The 21,103-nt window shown below is 35.8% G+C and overlaps 1 protein-coding gene across 6 annotated transcripts in view; it reads right to left on the bottom strand.

Annotated features, from left to right (window-relative positions):
• Positions 1 to 331: 331 nt before the first annotated feature.
• Positions 332 to 21,103, bottom strand: part of IL15 (interleukin 15) — a 67,572-nt gene continuing 46,800 nt past the window's right edge. For 4 of the 6 annotated variants that reach the window (XM_015600673.2, XM_025042485.1, XM_015600671.2 and 1 more), the window contains exons 3-7: positions 12,452 to 12,549; positions 11,042 to 11,126; positions 6,094 to 6,138; positions 3,520 to 3,657; positions 332 to 748 (exon numbers count right to left, since the gene is read on the bottom strand). In XM_015600673.2, the coding sequence (XP_015456159.1) occupies positions 638 to 748; positions 3,520 to 3,657; positions 6,094 to 6,138; positions 11,042 to 11,126; positions 12,452 to 12,549 (477 nt within the window). In that variant the 3' untranslated portion in view covers positions 332 to 637. Of the gene's footprint in view, positions 749 to 3,519; positions 3,658 to 6,093; positions 6,139 to 11,041; positions 11,127 to 12,451; positions 12,550 to 13,483; positions 13,583 to 21,103 lie in introns of all 6 variants that reach the window. The other 2 variants (XM_006906231.3, XM_025042490.1) reach the window with 1 other exon arrangement.

Here is a 21,103-nt window from a genome sequence, read left to right as displayed (position 1 = left end):
CCCAACCTAAGACCTACTGATTCCCATACATGCCAGGTACCTGTAATCTCTTTCTTCCATAACAGTTCTTGGTATATTAATAACTAAATTAGAGGGTGGCCCTGGTTTGACACCTAGTTCCTTCTTCCTCTTTGGTAGTCAGCCACTTCTTCCTCCAGGTACTAGACCTAGTAAAGCAGATGAAGGCTGGTGGGCAGTGGTTCCTCACTAGTTGGCACATACCGTTTACCTGCAGCAGGGGTGCCCAGCCCCCACAGCTGTTCAATCTCTTGACTATCACCCTCGAACAAATGCCCACTATTTTCTTTCAAGAAGTGAAATATCAGTGCAATTTCAAATGATAAAATATGTACATAATTTTATTCAACATTTTACATTATGCTACAAATATGTACAACTTCAATAATAAATTAAAAATAAATGAACAAAATAAGTCTGAGGACATCTTGTAGACACCATGTTACTCAATGCCATTTCTCTGCCTTCATGTTTAAGAGTTCATCTCATCCAAGATCCTGGTCGTCTTCTTGCTGGAAAAGTTGTTTTGGCAGAACGTTTGAAATGCAGTGTTTCACTGCCTCTAAGCAACTGGAAGGTGTTTGTTAATAACAGAAATGCTGAAGAGGATCGGATGCAATCAAGAAGTGTTGATGAACATTTGCACAATATGGTTAAAACTCCGCAAAAATTCTTTAACATTTTTTTCCTCCAGCTCCTCGCATTCTTTGCATCCAGATTCCGTTACGTTCTGCCAAATACAAAGAAAGGATTCGATTGGAAAGTCTGATATATTTCTTTCTTGGGACTCTCACATCATTTGAACCATAAAGTGAGAGGTCTTGAGACGTGAAAACTTGGGCAAATTAATATCATGTTAGGAAGAACTGGGAGCCGACATGGGTTTCCCCGCCCCCCCCCCGCTATAATGGACTGAGAGAATTGAAAAAAAAAAAAATAAGCCATGTCTATCAGACCATGGACTTCCTGTTTAGAGCCTTTCAATGGTTTCTGATCGTCCAGCCTAGAATGAAGTCCATGACTTCCTGCATGGCTCACAGGCCCTCCTTGAGCCGTTCTATACCTATTTCTTGCACCTTTCCCCACTGCCTCAAACGATACGCCCTAGGAACCCTGAGCTCATGACTATCCTCATGCACACATCATGCTGTCAGATGCCTCACTACCTTCACTGTTCTGTGCCTGTTCCACACTTCCTACTTTGGGTACTCCCATGAGTACTCACACCTAAGATTACTCAGGTGCTGTCTCCACCAGAAAGCCTTTCCTGAACCTGTGAGCTCCTGCGGTTGGGCTAAACGTCCCATTGCTACATTCTCAGAACCCCTTGTTTAGATGCTCCCTTACAGCACATCACATATTACATCGATGTTATGGCATTTTATGCTTTTTCTACCACTATTCTCTAAGCTCCTCCAGCAAAGCAAGGCCATGTTGTTTTTGTTTCCCTAGCATTCAACACAGGGCCTGGCACATAGTATTTACCTGATCCTCATTGGTTGAATTGGACTATTTAGGTAACTACCGCAAATTGTTGCAATTCAAACATGGTTTCATGGATAACTAGAATATTTCAAATGTGGCAATCATAAATACACTTTGTAGAGATCATCTGAACATGAAAGCTGTGCCAGCAAAAATAAAAATTAGATTTTACATCCATTAAGCATTTGAAATCCAGATTCACCAATATTTATTAAGCACAGACTCTATGCCAGGCACTGTCATATTCTATATAATGCCCTCCTATTTGATAATCATATCAGATAGGAAGGCTGAAATACTAAATGACTCATCTCAGTTGACATAATCGATGAACTTCCTCACGCCCAGGTCTTCGGACTCTGCAGTCCTGACCACTTCTTCCACGACACGTGCCACACGATGTCATGATGAGAGTGACTAGAACATTTATGTGAAAGAATTGACTGTTGATACTGTTATGAACTATTTGTTGTATGGCTCAGTCTATCAGTCAGATAGAGATAACATATCACAAGAGTACTTTAAACATTAATATATTTCTTTCGTAAGTATACTATCTAGTGCATGCCAGGCATTGTTCTGGGAGACGGATACAGCAATGAAAAAAATAAAAATACCTGTTGCTTTGAAGATGACGTTCTAGTAAGGAAAAGCATACAACATTAAGTAAAATACATAGTATGCCAGACAGAGGGTGATGCAGAGGAGACATGGCATGCTGATGTGGAGATGGGATTGAAACTGTAAAGAGGTGACGTCACTGAAAAAGTGACATTTAAGCAAAGACTGAAAGCAGCCTGGAATTTCTGGGGAAAAATCTAAGGTGTCCTGCCAGACTAGCTCAAGGTCTTGGTGCTCTGAGTTGCCTCTGCCTGAACAGATCCCCCGGGTACCCTTAGGGGTCCTGCCCTCAGGTCTTCACCAAATGTTGGCTCAGTAGATAAACCTTCTCTAAAGTAGAAACCCAGCCTCCTTACCTGCCTTCTTTTTGGCCATTGATTTAATAAATAACTGACTTATTATTCATTTGCTTAGTGATTGGTGTATGTATGCCTCCTCTTTCCTTAAGAGCAGGGACTGAGTATGAGTGTGTGTGTGTGTGTGTGTGTGTGTGTGTGTGTGTGTGTGTGTGTGTGTTCACTTATGTCTTCCTAAGAGCCTACAATGGGACCCAGAAAGTATTTGTTAATGAATTATTATTGTGCCTTCTTTGTTTACAAAACTGCTTTCTATCTACTTTGCTTTGGCCACCCGTGTTTTGCCAGCAAAACCATAATCCTTTGTACTTTAGAGCCTTTGCTCACAGCCTACTCCCTGGCCTACCATGGAGCACCTAATATTTGCCCTCCTGAAACCTTCTGCTGTTCATGTTACCTAGGATAGTCCAAATTATACTCGAATTATTATATTTCTATCATTATCCTTTTGCAGTATTTATATTTTCAGTAGATAAGACTCTGGAGTGAAACTGCTTGGATCTGAATCCTGGCTCCCCATTTTCCTAGGTGAATGAATCAAAAGAAGTGATTCAAGCTCTCAATACTCCAATTTCTTCAACCTTAAAACAGAAACGGGGATAATTATCTCAGAGATTTATTGTGAGGATTCAATGAATTCCCATTTAACCCTCGGAGAACTATTTGGTAAAGAGCAATAACTCAATAAATGTGGATTACTATTATTCATGCTAAATGCTTAGTTATGTACCTAGATTAATGTCTAGCCATTGCACCTGGTGCAAGATACCTTGAGGTCAGTGGCCTGACTGGGTCACCGCTGTCATGCTAGCATGGAAACACACTGCCTGGCACCGTGCAGTAAACATTTGTTGAATGAATAAATAATGCACAGCTAAGGATTGTGTACACATTAGTAATGCTGTCACTTCCAGATGCTAATCCACTGGAATTAACTCCCTCTTCAGAGGGTCTGCTTGTTCATTACATCCAGCTCATGACTTTTCCAGTAAAACCAAAAACATCCAATGTGACTCCGTGTGACTATTGAATAACTTACTCCATTAGAAGATAAACTTTTGTTTGCTAGGATGATAAGGTTTTCTATTGTCTCTCTAACGTCCATATTATTCGACTCCTGCCAAATAACATGGAATTCCAGAAGAAAGCACTTCATCGCCGTTACTTTGCAACTGGGCTGAAAAAAGAGTTACAAAGAACAATTTTGAAAAACAAATTATTTCTCCTTATTCATTTTCACATAAACATAATTTCGATTTTTTAAGTCGATCCAAGTATTGTACAAAGAAACACAACAGTCCTAAGAAGTTTCACATAGGAAACAGCTTGATTTTTTTTTCTTTTGGTTTCGAAATCGAAACCAAAACAAACTGATGACAAAAAAATCAAGCAAGATGGTGATATGGCACTGAAGAAAGTATGTGGAACGAGAAGCCGTGGCGATCAAAGGCCACTTTACTCACTGAGAACATTTCCTCTGTGTGAGAGTGACAACACTGGCCTGAGACTCTCAAAACATTAAAAACATAGTATGTACGGAAGACTTTTTAGAATTAGACGATACAGTTAACATTTTAAACAATGTAGCTGCTCATCATGCTATTCCTGCAAGTTCCAAAGTTCCAGAGGCAGAGGTGATTCCAAGAAGTTTATTAGAAAAATCAACGCAGGGGCAATCCCTACTCACAGCCTGGCCAGATCAGAGAGGTACCTCATAGGTACCATGAAAATACGTTTCCCACAAGGGTTACTTTAACAAAACCTAAACTTAAAAGAAAAGAAGCATCGAACAAGTATCGGGGGGATTAGACCGCACCTCGTCTGACTCTGTTCTCCATGCCTTGCATGGTGCCAGACGCCCTGCGGGCACTGAACGAATGTTTACAGAATGATGAAGGGAGCGGGGAAAACACTCCTGTGCTTGGCATGGCAGTACAGGAGCTTCCTCTTTATCTGTGGTTTCGTTTTCCAGGGTTTCAGGTATCTGCGGTCAACTACAGTCCAAAAATAGTAAACAGAAACTTCCAGAAATAAACAATTCATAAGTCATGACTCTATGATCCTCCTGACGTATCGTCAGAAGGTCAATAGCCACCTAACACTATGTCACAATGCCTATGTCATTCACCTCACTTCACGTAGGCACTATATCATCTCACATCATCATCAAAAGAAGGGGGAGTACTGGACAATAAGATATTTTGAGAGAGACCATATTTATATAACTTTTTTGCAGTATAGTATTATAATTGTCCTATTTTATTATTGTTGCTATTAGTCTCTTACTATGCCTAATTTATAAAATAAACATTATCGCCGGCATGTATGTATAGGAAAAAACATAATATCAATGGAGTTTGGTACTATCTGTGGTTTCAAGCATCCACCGGGGGTCTTGGAACATATTCCCCATGGATGAGGGGGACTGCTTATCCTCCACAGCAGCTGCTCAGGATCGAAAGGGTAAATACTATCACCATGGAAATAATAAAATAAGTTATAAATAAAATAAAATCATAAAATAAACAATAATACCGAGGATCAGAAATGTTTAGTGACTTCCAAGGTAACACAGCTAGGAAGTGGCTGAGTCGGGGTTTAAATCTAAGTTTCAATCTAAGCTTTTTTCTATGACCCATGAGTTGCAAGATTATCTTCTGGCAAAAAAAAAGCAATCTCAAGATGCTGAGTGTTGGTTGTCAATGGACTGCTTTCTACATTGAAAAAATGCAAAGAAAAATGGAAAATATGCTGAAGCGAAGGGAGGGAGACAATTTCTACGTGCAGCAGCTCTAGCCAATGGGTTGACAAACATCTATTTTTCCTAGTTTCTGGCTATGGCTTCTCCTTGATGCTTAGAAAGTCTTGGTGGGGGTAAAACCTGCTGTTTCAGAGACGTTCTAATTGAGGAACAACAGAGAGAGGACTCACTATTCTGAAAGCACACAACATAGAGTTTGTTTTCCACAAGGTAAGGAAGCTGGGGGATTTGTTTCTTGATTTTTAGTAACCAATCCAGAGAAAAAGGACTGGCAATGCGACTGGAATCATACATGCCCTAGACAAACTCTGTGTACTAAGGAAACAAATCCAAGATCTTTTCTGAATTCTGATAGGTTTTATGGGTTGTGTTTGTTTCTTTTCTCACATAGAGAGTAACCAGACAGAATCCTTTTCAATAATTGTAAAGATTCGTGCAAAATGTAGAACATAAATGTATTTGAGCTATTTGCAGAAAATATGATTAAAGATGGTAATACATTATTGCACTGGAAATAAACGATATGTTGGATAATTTTAAATTGAATCAGTTAACCTGATTTTTGTATTTAACTGCATCATAATACAGCTGCATCACAAAAATGTATAACAAATTTTGTCTGACATTGATGGAAAAGGCTTTTATGTATTTTACGAAAATAGCATCTATGTAGCTCTTTGTCCCCAAGTCCCACAAGCCCAACAATTACTTCAATTCATTGATCATGTGTTGTAAGAACACACTAAAATCTATATTTAAAATCTATACATATTTCATTAAATTTTTGAAAATACACTACTTAGACTTTTGAAAACTGGAATAGCAATTTTGAAAAAAATAAACTATACTCACATGAACAGAACTTTCCGTATATAAAGTAGCATCAATATGTATAGACTGAAAGGAAACAAAATTAGATATGAAAGATTATGCATTGCTTCAGATATAATGAGAACAACCTACTGACAACATTACATTAAGCTTTTAAAATTAAATTCTTTATTTTGAGAGAATTGTAGATTCATGTGCAATTGTGAGAGAAAATACAGCGAGATCCCATGTACCTGTCACCATTTCCCCCCAGTGGTAATATCCTGCATAACCACAGCACAATAATATAACCAGGAAATTGCATTGATACAATCTACCCACCTTGCTCAGATTCTATCAGTCTTCTGTTCACTAAAGTTTGTGTGTGTGTGTGTGTGTGTGTGTGGGTCCATGTAATTTTATCAGATGTGTCAATTAATATAACCACCACCACAGTTAAGATACCGAACAATTCCATCACCATAAGGATCCTCCTGCTACAGCCACAACTGCCTTCCTTCCCACACATGTCACCACCCCCACATCTTACCCTTCTAATTCCTGGCAACCACTTCTCTGCTCTCCGTTGCTATGATATCATTTCAAGAATGTTACATAAATGGAATCATACAGTATGTAACCTTTTGAGGTTGGCCTTTTGAAAAAATTAATAAACTTTATTTTTTGAATGGCTGTAGGTTTATAGAACATAAGCAGAAAGTATAGACAATTCCAAATACATCTCCTTGCCCATCCCTCCCTATTACCCCTAGTATTACTATTTTGCATTAGTGTGGTACATCTATTATAACCGATGAGTCATTAGTGATCTATTTCTAGCTAAAGTCCATTGATTATGTGAGGGTTCACTCTTGGTGTTATACATTCTATGGATTTTAACAAATATATGATGACATGTAACCACCCTTACAGTATCATATGAAACAGTTTCGCCATCCTGAAAATCACCTGTGCTCCACCTAGTCATCCCTCCTTCTCCCCTAACCTCTTGCAACCAGTCATAATGTACCACAGTTTAACCATTCACCTGCTGAAGGATGTCTGTGTTGTTCTGAGTTTTTAGCTATTATAAATAAAGCTGTACGAACATTCATGTGCATATTTTTGTGTGAACACGTTTTCATTTCTCTGATAACTTGTTCAAGAGTAAAATTGTTGGGTCATATGGCAAATGCATGTTTTGTTTTTTAAGAAACAGACAAACTACTTCAGAATTGCTACACAATTTTACATCCTCACCAACAATATATGAGTGATCCAGTTTTTCCACATTTTGCCAGCATTTGACATTATCACTAGTTTTTATTTTAGATATTCTTATAGATGTACAGTGATAAGTCATTGTAGTTTTAATTTGCATTCCCTCAATAAAAACAGTCATTTATTGGCATTTCCTCTAAAAAAAAAAAAAAGACATAAGATAATGTATTTCTTTCTTTCAATCTGCATGCCTTTTTTTTCTTGCTTTATGGCTTTTCTTTCTTTTTTCTTGCTTTACTAGTTTAGCCAAAGTTCCAATACTATATTGAATAAGAATGGTGAGAGAAGACATCCTTATCTTGTGCCCAATCTTAGGGGAAAAACACTCAGTCTTTCCTTGTTATGATGTTAGCTCTAGATTTTTCATACACACTCTGTATCAATTGAAGAAGTTCTCCCTCTAGACTGTGTTTTCTGAGAAATTTTATCACGAATAGGTGTTTTATTTTTTAAATGCTTTTTCTGCATCTATTAATATGATCACATAACTTTCTACTTTAGCTTGTAGATATGGTGGATTACATTGATTGATTTTCAAATACTGAACAGGTCTTGCATACCTGGAATAAATCCCATTTGGCCGTTGGTAGATTTGATTTGCTAATATTTCATTGAGAGTTTTTGTATCTAAGTTCATTAGAGATATTTGTAGTTTTCGTTTTTGGTACTTTGTCTAGTTTTAGCATCAGGGTGATATCTGTCTCCTAAAATGAGTTGGAAAGTGTTCCCTCTTCTGTTTTTGAAAGAGACTATAAAATTTGTGTCAATTTTTCTTTAAATGTTTAGTAGAATGCTGTAGCAAAACCAGCTGGGCCTGGAGATTCTTTTTTGGAAGCTGACATATGGCAAGTTCAATGTCTTTAATGGCTATACAAGTTTTTGGATTATCTATTCCATCTTTGTTATGTTTTGGTAGTTTGCAGTTTTGAGGAACTGGTCCATTTCTACTAAGTTGTCAAATTTACCAGAGCAAAGTTGTTTATAGTTTTTCTTCTTTATTCTTTTAATGACTACAGGTTCTGTAGTAATTGTCCCCAACTTCAATCCTGATATTGATGGTTCGTGTCATCTCTCTTTTTATTTTTGTCAGTCTCTAGAAGTTTATCAATTTTATTGATTTTTTTCCAAATAATGAGCTTAGTATTTCACTGATTTTTCCCTATTGTTTTCCTAAATTCTATTTATTAATGTCTGCTCTTATTTTTATTATTTCCTTCTTTCTTCTTGCACTGGGTTCATTTTGATCTTCTCTTTCCAGTTTCTTGAGGTAGGAATTTAGATTGTTGATCTGAGATCTTTCTTCTTTTCTAATAGAATCATTTAGGTTTATAAATACCCCTCTTGGTCATGCTTTAGCTGAATCCAACATATCTTGATATGCTGCATTTTCATTTTTATTCAGTTCTACGTATTTTTTTAATATCCTTTGAGACTTAACTTTTTGACCCATTGGATATTTAGAAGTGTATTATTTAAGTTCCAAATGCTTGGAGATTTTCTTGTTGTATTTGTGTAATTGACTTCTACTTGATTCCACTGTAGTCAGAGAACAACATACTCTGTATGATTTCAGTTCTAATAAATTTGTTTGTTTGTTTTATTTCCCAGAACATGTTTGGTCTTGGTGAATGGTGCTTGAAAAAGTATTTACTCTTTGTCGTTCGGTGAAGTATCCTATCTATGTAAATTCGATATTGTTGGTTGATTCTATTGTCTAGTTTTTCTATATCCTTTCTGATTTTCTGTCTAGTAGCTCTAATTGTTACTAAGGAGGTGATAAAGTACCTCAACTATGAGCGTAAATTTGTTTTTTCTTTCAGTTCTATCAGTTTTTGTTTCATGCATTTGAGGCTCTGTTGTTTGGCTCTATTGTACACATTTAAGATCGTTATGTTTTCCTGGTGGATTAATCTTTTACCATTATATAATTTCCCTCTTGACTCTAGTGATGTTATTTGCTGTGAAGCCTACTTTATTTGATATTAATATAGCCAATTCTGATTTTTAAATTATTGTGTGCATATGTTCAATTTCCTAGGACTACTGTAACAAAGTATCATGCAGTAAGTGGCTTAAAACAACAATGTAGTCTCTTACAGTTCTGGAGGCCAAAATAAAGGTATCAATAGGGCCATGCTCCCTTTGAAGGTTCTAGAGAACAACCTTCCCTAGCTCCCCCAAGCCTCTAGTGCCTCCTGGCAATCCTTGGCCTCTCTGGGCTTGTAGCTGCATCAATCCTATCTTCTTTGGCTTGTGGTTACTTCCATTCTCACATGACCTCTTTATTGTCAGTCTCTCTGTGTCTTGTCTTCCTACAAGGACACTCATCATTGGATTTAGGGCCCAACCCACTCCAGTATGACCTTCTCTTAACTAAGTATATTTGCAAAGACCCTATTTCCAAATGAGGTCCCATTCTGAAACTCTGGGTGTCAAAATTCACATTCATAAATTTTGAGGGGACATTATTCAACTCACTACAAATAGTATATTTTTCTCTCTTCTTATTTGCAACCTACCTATGTCATTGAAGTGAATTCCTTATAGACAAGCAATAAGTTGGTTTGTGTTATCTATTTGGCCAATCTCTGTCTCCTATTTGTATTTTCTTTCTCATCTCCTTCTCGGATGTTAATGCTAGGAATGCTGAATCTTTCACTGTCTCAAAGATCCCTGAGGCTTGCTTGCTTTTCTTTCTTTCTTTTCAGTCTGACTTCTCTCTATTATTCTATCTTCAAGTTCACTGTCTTTCCTTCATCATATTTTTCTGCTAATGAGCCTCTCCAATTGGCTTCATATTTCAGTTATTACATTTTTCATTTCCGTAATTTACATTTGGTTCCTTTCACATATTGTATTTCTCTGCTAAGACTTTCCATGTTTTTCAGTTGTTTCAAGAATATTTCTAATTGCCTGCTGGCACATTTTTATGATGACTACTTTAAAATCCTTATCAAATAATTCCAACATCTAATCCATGTCACTTTCAGAGTCTGTTGATTCTTTTCTCATTCAAGTTGTGATTTTCCTGCTTCTCGATATGAGAGATTTTCAATTCTATTCTGGCATTTTGGCTATTACATTAGGAGACTGTGGTCCTATTTAAATCTTCTATTTTAGTGGGCAGCCACCCTGGTTAGGTTTAGTGTGCAGGTTCTGACCTATGTTTGTGTGCTGGGATTCCAATGAGAAGTTAATTTTTAGAATCTTTGAGGTGCTAATTTGGAAAGATGGCTCATGTCAAACCCCTGGGACTCCCAAAGGCCCCTATTGTGTCACCCACTGTGGGCCGAAGGCACTGCCCTGCAGAGCTATCAATGGGCTCCTCTTCTCTCTGCCCTGCAGGTTCTACCAGGCCCACTGGCATCTTCAGGTGGGACAGGGGGTTCTCTAGCCCACAGAACAGAGAGGCTACCCCTGGGTCAGGCCATTGCTCCTGCAAGTGCCACAAAGATGCCTGGTTTTGAATCTCTGGTCTGTGGTGGCAGAGAGCTCTTCGTGCTGGGCCACTTATAATTGAGCTTTAAAGATAACTAGAATCCGAAAATTATAAGTAAACGATTTCATCTGAGGCTTTACAAGGCTCACAGATTTCTATAAAAATATTACAGTTTCAAGTAAGATTTCATTAAGACTGACAGCAAAACACAGGGAGAGGCAGACTCTATAGCAATTATACCAGATATTTTATGGAAAAACAAATACTTACTTGAATAAGATTTTCAAATTTTTGCAAATCTCTTATTACATACTGCCAGTTTGACTCTGTTTTAGGAAGACCTGCACTGACACGGCTGAAAGCAAAATCAAAAAGTAAAGCGTTTTGAATGAACACAGTATTATCTTGATGAATACTAAAGGCAAAAGAGCAATCAAGATTTTTATTCTGACTAGTGAAAAGATGTTATCCTTGCCTTTGTGCATTCAACAGCCTCGTAGATGAATAGAAACATCGAACACATAGTACATACAGCCTTGACACGTTAATGGGGACTGACAAATCTGGATTAAAGAAAAGCTTAATTTGGAGGAATAACTTATAAAAACCTGGTGCAATTTATTACAATGAAATAAATACAGTCCCTGACATGCGGTAGTACCCAGGAAATATTTTCGAGTGAATTACTAGTTTTAAGTAGAGGTCCCATCAGACTTTCAAGTCTAATAAGCACGTAAAATTCTTAACATAAGCAATAATCATTTTCATGTAATGTTTTTGATAGTAAAGATTCTTTACAGTAGATTAATATGCCCCTGTATGAGGTTCACGTTATTACTATGCTTGCAGCAGCTTTATCTATAAACATTACAGACTTTAGTCCAACCTAGGCTGAATGATCATACGCTTACTCACTTTGGGAAAACAGCAATTTAATATCGAGACAAAAGATACATATACTGACCAAGTGACTGTGGAATCATTCCTAGAGCTTCAGGAAAAACAGTTGCACCCGATGGATTTTAATAGAAACACGAGAACCAATGCTAATCTTTTTTGCCAGCAAGATTTACCTGCATAAATCTATGGTTCCCCACCCCGCGAAGGCATCAGTAGAGTAAAACTGAACTGAGTCCGATTACATAACTACAGGTCGGGTGCTTAGACCAAGGGGGTACAGTGTATTAGCTGCATCTAAGAAAGAAGTTAACAGGGATAGAAAAATATGAATATTTGTTAGGAGGAAAAACAAAAGGTTTGAAGAAAGAAAGAAATGTTTACAACTAAACTAGGATAGAGCTCAAAAGACAGGAAAAGTCAGTGTCAGGAAATAGATAAAAAAAGTAACATGGGTGAGCCTTAAATATCTATCTTTTTACTGCAATTAAAATCATGTAGGATATTAATAAGGAAAGGGCTTCCAAGTTTAGTTAGATACCAAGAGGTCCAATTCATTTGGAGGATACAATACTTGTTTCTGTACTACCAGAATAAAGAAGTGCTCAATTGGGTGTTTACAAGTCTCTTCCGAGTCTCCATAATCTGCCCTCTAACGTACTCCAAATACTGACTGCCTAACGTATGAGCAACTGAACACAAACCAATTTAATAGAGAAGATATTGAAGAATAATGATCATGGCCATCAGCATGATGATATTAATGCCTAAAGATAAAATTACCCCAAAATGAAGACATGAATGCCGGCCTCGGTTAAAAAGTGACTGTTCAGGAGTAAACACAAATAGCACTGGATGGACGTACTTCTCAAATATGGTTTCTGAAAAATATAATCATAGAGAAAATGGTTAAAATGTTTTTTTAGTTAAAAAGTAGTGTTTCAATTAATAGTTTATCATGTCTTTAGATCAAAATTTAAGAATTAGTGTTCCTTATTAGAATTAATAAAACTAGAATTTATTTATTTTTGCTCCCCCTGCTACCTCCAGCTCTGTTTCTCATGGGCAAAATTCTTTAAAATGATTTTAATAGATACTAATTTTAAGATAATTTACATATCTACCAACTTCACCACTATTATTTTTCTAGTACCCTTAAAATCCCTCTCATTCTTCTTTCATTTTTAATAGTCCAATGTATTTTATACAATGCAGATTAACAACATAGGTTTACTAGTTCTATCTTAATTTCATGTAACCATATGAATATTAATTACATTTAGAGAAAAACTGGATAGAAATAGAACCAATAAAAATATTGCCATCCCGAGACCCATTAGATAGTAATTTTTCTTGGTGATTTAGGAAAATCACTTAACTTAGAACTTCTTAGAGTCTGATACTTATGTCTGCCTCTTTCATGTTGTGAAAGCTTTAAAACTTTGGATAGCAGTGCTGATGGCCCCCTTAACCATGGAAAATCTGGACTTCATTTAGTCTACATGGAAGGGATGAGTACCACAAGCCCTTGTCCTCAAAGACTGCACAGCTCTCTGAGGAGACAGACACTTAAAAAACAAAATAGGGTGAGATAAGTGAAATAATGTATTTATGAGGACAGAAAGAGCATATTGGGGTTGTTAACAGTTTTAAAAAAACTTATTTGATTTACTTTTTAAAAAGAACAATCCATGTGTGAACAGACACCTGTGACATCCCAAGATGTTTTAGAGAAGAATCATATCAGGAAGTATCTGAGACTTAAGTGACCTTTTAGGAAAAGTCTCCAAAATATCTTCATCTAATTTTTCTTACCGAAATTCTCATTACTCAATGCCAGGGTAAGTCCTTAAATACTGAAGAAGAGCTGGCTATGGCAATGAGTTTCCAGCAGCCATCCATCCAGAATACTTCCTACAATACAATCCAGGGGAAAGAATGATCCATTAAAAACACAAGTGGACTAGCTGGGGGCAGGAAGAAAGGGAAGGGAATTATTATTTATTGAGCATCACTTTTTCATGGGTGCTCCATTAAGTCACTTAATATATGCATCCCATTTAATCCTCACTGCAGTCCTGTGGGGTAGGGGTAGCAGCATTTGGATAAGCTGCTTGGACCCCACAGCAAGGATAAGACAGCCAGGATTTGAGAACAGCTCTATTCGATTACAAAGACCAACCCTTTCCACTATTATGTTCCTGAATTGGCAAATTCCAAAGCTGTATCAGTGAAAAGAAGAAGCAAATATATACCTGGATTCATGTAAATTGACTGTGTTCATTTAATTTACAGCAGAAATAGCTGCTTCTACAGACATAAATAGATGTCTTCAGTCTTTGAAACTGTTAAAGGGAAAACTTCAGGCCCGAAATGATGTCCCTTGTGCTAAAGTCCAGGATAACAAACCTAGATTTAATACCTTACGTAATTACTGTTTCAACCTCACTCAGAAATATTATCTTAATCAACTGGTCTGGAATTTTCTGGACAACAGCAATGAGGTAATTCATCCTGTTGGCCCTCTCCATTCCCTATAATAAGAAGGTGCAACCTACATGATGAAAACTGCCTTCCTTCCACCCTCCCCCACAAAAAAGATGTCCTAAATATAATCCTTTCTTTCATTAATAGCTCTTTGCCCCACCCTTCTTCCTATAAAAACTTTCTATTTTGTACAACTCCTCAGAGCACCCCTGCCAGCAGTTAGATGGGATGCTAGATTCATGAATTGCTTAAGAAAGCCAATTAGATCTTCAAATTTACTCAGTTAAATTTTGTTCTCTAACAAAATAAAACACTCTTAACCGAAACATTATTAGAGATTTTCATAAGTGACAGAATTCTATTTTTTCTCATTCAAAGAGGTGAAGAATGTGAAGATTACACATTCCCATATTTGACTCCATTTTATTAAAAAATTTTAAAGCCAAAATATATAACACATAAACAATAATTTTTTTCTTTTTTTTAAAATAATATGTATTTGTTGACCTCTCCTAAAAAATCAAAATCTACATCTCTCAACATAAATATTCACTGCAATTAATTCTATAAAACTCAAATAATTATTTTATTTTTAGATATTTCTGAAATATAAAAATGATTGCTCTCCAACTACACGATATGTAACTCTTAAAAGGAAAAATCAACATTATCTAGATGTCAAACAACATACTACAAGAGTATATCCGATAGGAACGCCTCTTTTTCTATAAAGACATTAAATCTAACCCTTCTATTATATATGATCCAAATCATCCATTAACTGGTTTAATTAAGGCAAATTCTCCTTATTTCTCTCATCTCATAACTATCCTTTTTTGTCCATATTATCTCAGTGCTTCAATTTTTTTACAAAATTTCAAAATTATCTTTGTAATTTCATCTAAAGCCTCTTATATTCCCCACCTCCTTTTCCATTGTAGTATCTCAGACTCTACATTATTCCAAACACGGTATTTACTGACTTGGGAGTGAGCAGTACTAAGAGTGAGACAATTGTTAATAAGGCCTCGGAAGCAACTGGAGTAAATGATGGAGATTTCAGTCCTAGGCTTTGGCAGCCATGAATCTCACATGAGCAGCGTGTTTAATCCTTACCCATGTCACTGTGGATTTTCACCGCCTGCCCAACTACCTCCAGCTGACATATGACAAGGAAGACAAAGTGCCTAAGCCAGAATGTTCCATGCCAAGCATAGTTGAATGAGTAGAATAAAATAATGATAATGGAGGCCGGTATAGATGAAAAGGAAACTTTTACAACTGGATTATCATTTGACGAAAGTACTGATGTGGTTTATCTGAGCTGACAGCAAAAATCAGGTTTTCATAGCAGCTTCAAAAGCATTCAACCTGCCACTTACAATAGTTCTGTGAATTGATTTTACCAGAAGTGTGTGTGTGTGTGTGTGTGTGCGCGCGCGTGTGTGCGTGTGTGTGTGTGTGTGATCCTAGTGAATCGAAAAATGTGAAAAGATAAAATATTCTATTCCTTTCTCTTTGGCCACGCCTCAATGTTAAATGCTAACATAATTATTAATGATGGTGACATCGATTAGACTAAGTGTTGTTTATCTGGTGCTTACAGGTTTACGAAATTATTTCATATACGTTATTACATTCAATTCTGGCAATATCTTTATGTTAGAGATATTACTCTTATTTTAATGTGAAGAAATTGAGGTTCTGAGAGGTTAAGTGATTTGCTTCAGATAAATGTCACATATATAGATATTAAAAATTTCTCACAGCCTAGTTTGGGCAGAAGGAGGGGTGAGAGACATTTCATAAATTCTGAGGTTGAGAAGTGTAGGCCCTTTATTATAGACAGTATCTGACCCATCTCAAGTGAAAAATAAAAAGCTACTGCTTTCCAATAGTTTAAACACAGGTGTTTCAAACTGTTCCAATGCAAAACAGAACTCACAGTCTTTCACATATATTATCTCATTTGACTCTCACAAAAAAAACCCCAAAAACCAACTAAACAAAAAAATCTGTTAGAGAGATGTGTCTGAAACCAGGTTAATTACTTTCTGAGAAAGCAAATATAAGGCTGAAATAAATTGTCCACTTCCTTTACTGTCATATTTTTGGAGAACTATGGAAGTAGTGTTAAATCCTGGCATACTAATTGCATACGGTAATAAAATGCCCTCGTAATCAGCATCTTTGAAGGTTTGTCCTTCATTCACCTGGGTGCCTGCATCCGGGAATAAAAAAAGACTAAGTCCCAGGCTACTCTCAAGGAGTTCGTAGAGTTTAAACAAGAAATTTTTTGGAATCCTGTGATCGCATCTTGCTGCAGTGTTTGTTGACTTTATGGCAGCATTGCTATGCTAGTGGAATGTCACTGACACGGGCAAGACATCTGGAGTAGTGGACATATGTAAAATAAATTTAAACAGACTCAGCAACAAAAGAAGAGTTATAAGTATTGGTTTAGGCGGTAAAGACATTCATTTATTCACTCAAAGAAAAACAAAAATGAGGGCAAACCTAGGTTGAGTGCTTATGTGGACGACAAGGAATGTAAGATAGCACAGCTGTCCTTTATTGAAAGGTAGGTCTACATGCAGTGTTATATTCTCGACGATTCCTCCGATTTTCTCAGTTAATTAGAACTAAAAGTCATCAGCAGAAGGTGAGGATGGGAAGGAGGTGTTAAGGGTTGAGGACAGAGGAGAATATATGAAATAGCCATCAAGATAAGTAGGAGAATGAACAAATGTAAGTATGATATGACAGCCATGCCCATTGAAAGTCCACGGTTGTGAACGGTCAGAAAGTAAGATCAGTCGACATGTTTGTGTGTGTTTTCTCCAGTCACATTAAGCTGCAAGGAAGAGGCAGGCCTGGGATAGGTAGAGAACTGGATTTCGTCATGATTGCGTATGCCAAGAGAGAGGCAAGAACTCGTAAAGTATATATAAGGGGATATAAGGGAGCTATGTCCAGGAAATTTGATTTTCTTTTTTTTATTATAAAACTTCATGGAGGAAGTGTTGTTGGAGTCATACCTTAAAAAATAAGTAGATTTTAGCTACAAATTAAAAAGGAGAGAAATAACATTCTAGGCGGAGGAAAGCCTGAGCAAGGACATACACAACATAGCGTGTAGTCAGAGAAAAGTGAGTCATTTGATAACAGTATGAAAGAAGTGGTAGGTAAGAGCTGCCATTGTATAAAGAAAGAATTGGTAAGCATTTTCTCTAAAGGACCAGATGGTATTTCAGGCTTTGTAGGTCTTACAGTGTCTATCACAACTACATAACTGCTATTATAGTGTGAAAACAACCATAGACAATACATAAACGAATGGGTATGGCTGTGTTCCAACATGACTTCATTTTTCAAAACAGACAGTTGGTGAATTTGACCCATAGTCTATAGTTTGCAGACCTCTGACTCCTGTGGATCTCTTAATCAGTCCCATTTGAGTATAGCTGAGAAACTGATATCTTTAAATGTCTCAAATTGTTCTGTCATTAATAGTACTAGCATTTTGCAGTAATTGCTTTCAATTGACACCAATATTATGAAATTTTCAAATATAAAATTTAAAGAGACAAAAAATGTGTTTACTAGTAAGTCTAAAAAGAATCCATTATAAACTGTTACCATGGTTACTATGATTTTTTAAAAATTAATTCATACAAATATAAGATCTGAAGTTGGTATTTAATTCTCTCATAAGGCCACACAACACGTTAATAAAACCTATAAATTTCCCAGTTTACCAAAACAACAAAAAAAAAATGATTAAGATGTTTCTTTTTTTAAAAGGTACCATTTCATACAAGGTTTAAGTTCTTGGGAATACTTAAAACAAAAATAAGATAGATTGCTTAATAATATTGAAATACTTTCAAAGCAAATCGTAACCATTTAAATGTCTATACTGCTTAGGACAAAGGCAGTGATAAAATTTGAACTCTTTAGTTACCGTGACTACTCAAAAATCATTAATTAAATAGATGGTATTATAACAAATGAATATAAAAATACATCAGCAAGTTTATCATCTATGACAATGATGATGCATATAGGCGGCTAGAGGGCATAAACAGTAAATGTTCTTACCAACTTCTGACTGCAGTTCTATGTGGCAACATGTTCACATGCCTTTTTTTCTTTTTAAATCATTTGGTGCAAATGTTTTTGAAAACTGTTTTGTAGAAGTGTTTTTGAAAAATGCAAGCTAGTACAATTCTCTAAGGCAGGCATAATGGATACCTTCTTCAGAGCAGCACAGCTATGATTTTTAACCTATGGTATAGAAATAGTCAATGAGATCTGTTCCTCTAGCCTAGATTCCCAAAGCACTGCATTCAAAAAACCTGGGAAAGGTGAAGAAATACCTTCACATCACAGTACAAAATGACAGAGTTGGAAATTATGAGATAAATCTAGAAATTCCAACATAGTATGGAAAAGGAACTCCAGAAGGGGCAAAGAAAACACAATAATCACAAATATGATAAAATAAAATTTTATACAATTGGAAGAAAACACTAGCTGTCACACCAAATGGGAATAAAGAGGATAAATGAAAAATGGTAATTTTAAAATACATTTCTTAATTAAAAAAAAAAAAATGCTAATCGCACCCAGGAAGCAAAAACAAGTACTTGAAGGACAAGAATCAGAATGAATCTGATCATGGTACTTACAAGACAATAGAACAAATTTTCAAACTCTGAGGGAAAATGAATTTGAAACTAGAAAGCTACCAGCATTTGGGAAAGAGGGCAAAGAACATGCCTTCATACTAGACCTTAGAAAATATAAGATAACATAGAACGTGAAATAATTATGTGAAAATGTATTCCAAGAAAAAAAAAATGTTATCCAAGAAAAAAAGAAAAAGATGTGGGATTTAAGAAGGTATGGAACATAAAACAAGTTAACATATTTGGGTCTAAATAACTAATGACAACTTTTTTAAAGTACTTTTTTAAACCTCATTCATTCATTTTGCAAAAACGTGAGTTTTTGTGGTTAGAAACCTTGATTATCTTGTTTATGACTATACCTCCAACACATAAAAGCATACATAATACATTATAAGCACCTATTACGTTGGTCGGATTGGATTTTTCATTTGTTCACAACTACGTTGCCCCTGTTCTCACGACTATCAGCCTGTTAGCTGCACCTGCCTCCCTCTCCAGATTTCCCAGGCACTTTAATATTATCCTAAATAGCACCCAAAGTTTCCCTCACATTTCATCTTTCTGCTATTTTCATTTTGCCAATTTAAAATTCCAAGCTCCAGAGTATTGCTGGAAACAACAAGCCATTATAATTTCTCGTAGCTGCAACCTCTAACAGACCTTCTCTACATCGTACATCCTCGCTCTCTCCAAAATTCTCCCCGATACTTTTAAAATCTACTTTATTAGGTATAATTTCAAGATAATAAAATACACCCATTTTAAGTATACGGTATGCAGAGTTTTGACAACTGTATACATCTGAGATATCACAACCATGATCATGATATAAAATATATCTATCATCAAATTTCTCTCGTGCCCCTTTGCAGTCACTCCAACCCCAACTACCGACATGAGACAACTATTGACCTAGTAAGTACTTTCCCAAATAGCGACGTGGAAAAAAAGTCATGCATAATCTCCATGTGGGAAAAAACGTGAGAAGAGGAAGAATGAAACTCATGTTAAGATAATTATTGTATTTGGGGAATAAAAATAGATATATCATTATAATTTCCGAACAACAACGAGAAAAAGGAAAATGAGGCAAGAAACTTAAACAATCTAACAGGAGGCGATAGAAGGAAGAAAAGGAAAATTAGACAAAGAAAGCACAGTAAGAAATATACATAAAAAGTAATGCGCAGTAGTCAGTCTAGACATACAAGTACATCCACCCACACATGCAAAATGTGATAAAAACTGTATTTGCTAACTAAAAGACAGATGCTAAAATTGTGTTTAAAACAGAGAGGGAGAAAGACAAATTTTAAAATATGCTATTAATGAGAAATGGAACAAAAATAAAATGGTACAAAAAGCTTGAATGCAAGAACAGAACAGGATATGTTAAGCAAATGTAAGTATGATAATAATAATACCAGAATAATTAGAATTCAAGTGATAACTACTAAGCAATACAAAGGATAATGCACAAAGATATGTTACAACCCGCAAGAAGATATAATAGTCATGAAACTTCAAACGGCTAACAATATAACTTCAAAGTATGTAAAGGAAAAATAAGTTGGTAATAAAGATTTTATAACATTTTATGGAAATTTATGCATAAGTAAAAATGAGTAGGGCTATGATCTGTGGTATACAAGTAATCTGGCTCTCAAAAAAAAAAAAAAAACACTGATTTGTAGCATTTGCCAATTTCTGCTGTATAAATATCCCACCACACTGATTTCAAGACAATGATTTCACGACTGGTTCACAAAATGCCTGAATATTTAACCATAGGCTCTTACAAGCCAAGTAGAGCTGGCTCCAGCATACCACTGCCTGTGGTAAAATTAAAACACAATGAATGTTTTAAGTAGTATGTATGTATATTAGATTAAATAAATATAGATAGATTAAAACATTCTACCCTAGAGAAATAGCACATTAAAAAGTAAACACAGAACATTCATAAAAGGTTGTCTGTGCCTAGACATAAAGCATTTATGTGTTAGACCAAAATAGTCCCAAAAAATTACAAAAATCTAAATTGTACCTGCAACATTTTATGATCATGAATCAATAATATCAATAACATTGGATTATTGAATTGAAAAATATTAAATTATAATAGCAATGATATTAAATTAAAAATCAATAATAAAATAAAAAATTTTAAAAACCTATCCACTGATAAATGAATAAATGATCCTTTTAAATAATACTAATATAAAAGAAGTCAATTTAGAAATTATACTTCATT

The sequence above is a fragment of the Pteropus alecto genome, unplaced genomic scaffold, assembly GCF_000325575.1.
Source record: "Pteropus alecto unplaced genomic scaffold, ASM32557v1 scaffold50, whole genome shotgun sequence".
NCBI lineage: Eukaryota > Metazoa > Chordata > Mammalia > Chiroptera > Pteropodidae > Pteropus > Pteropus alecto.
The sequence above is the reverse complement of the archived record's forward strand: the minus strand, read 5'-3'. Positions and strand labels throughout refer to the sequence as shown.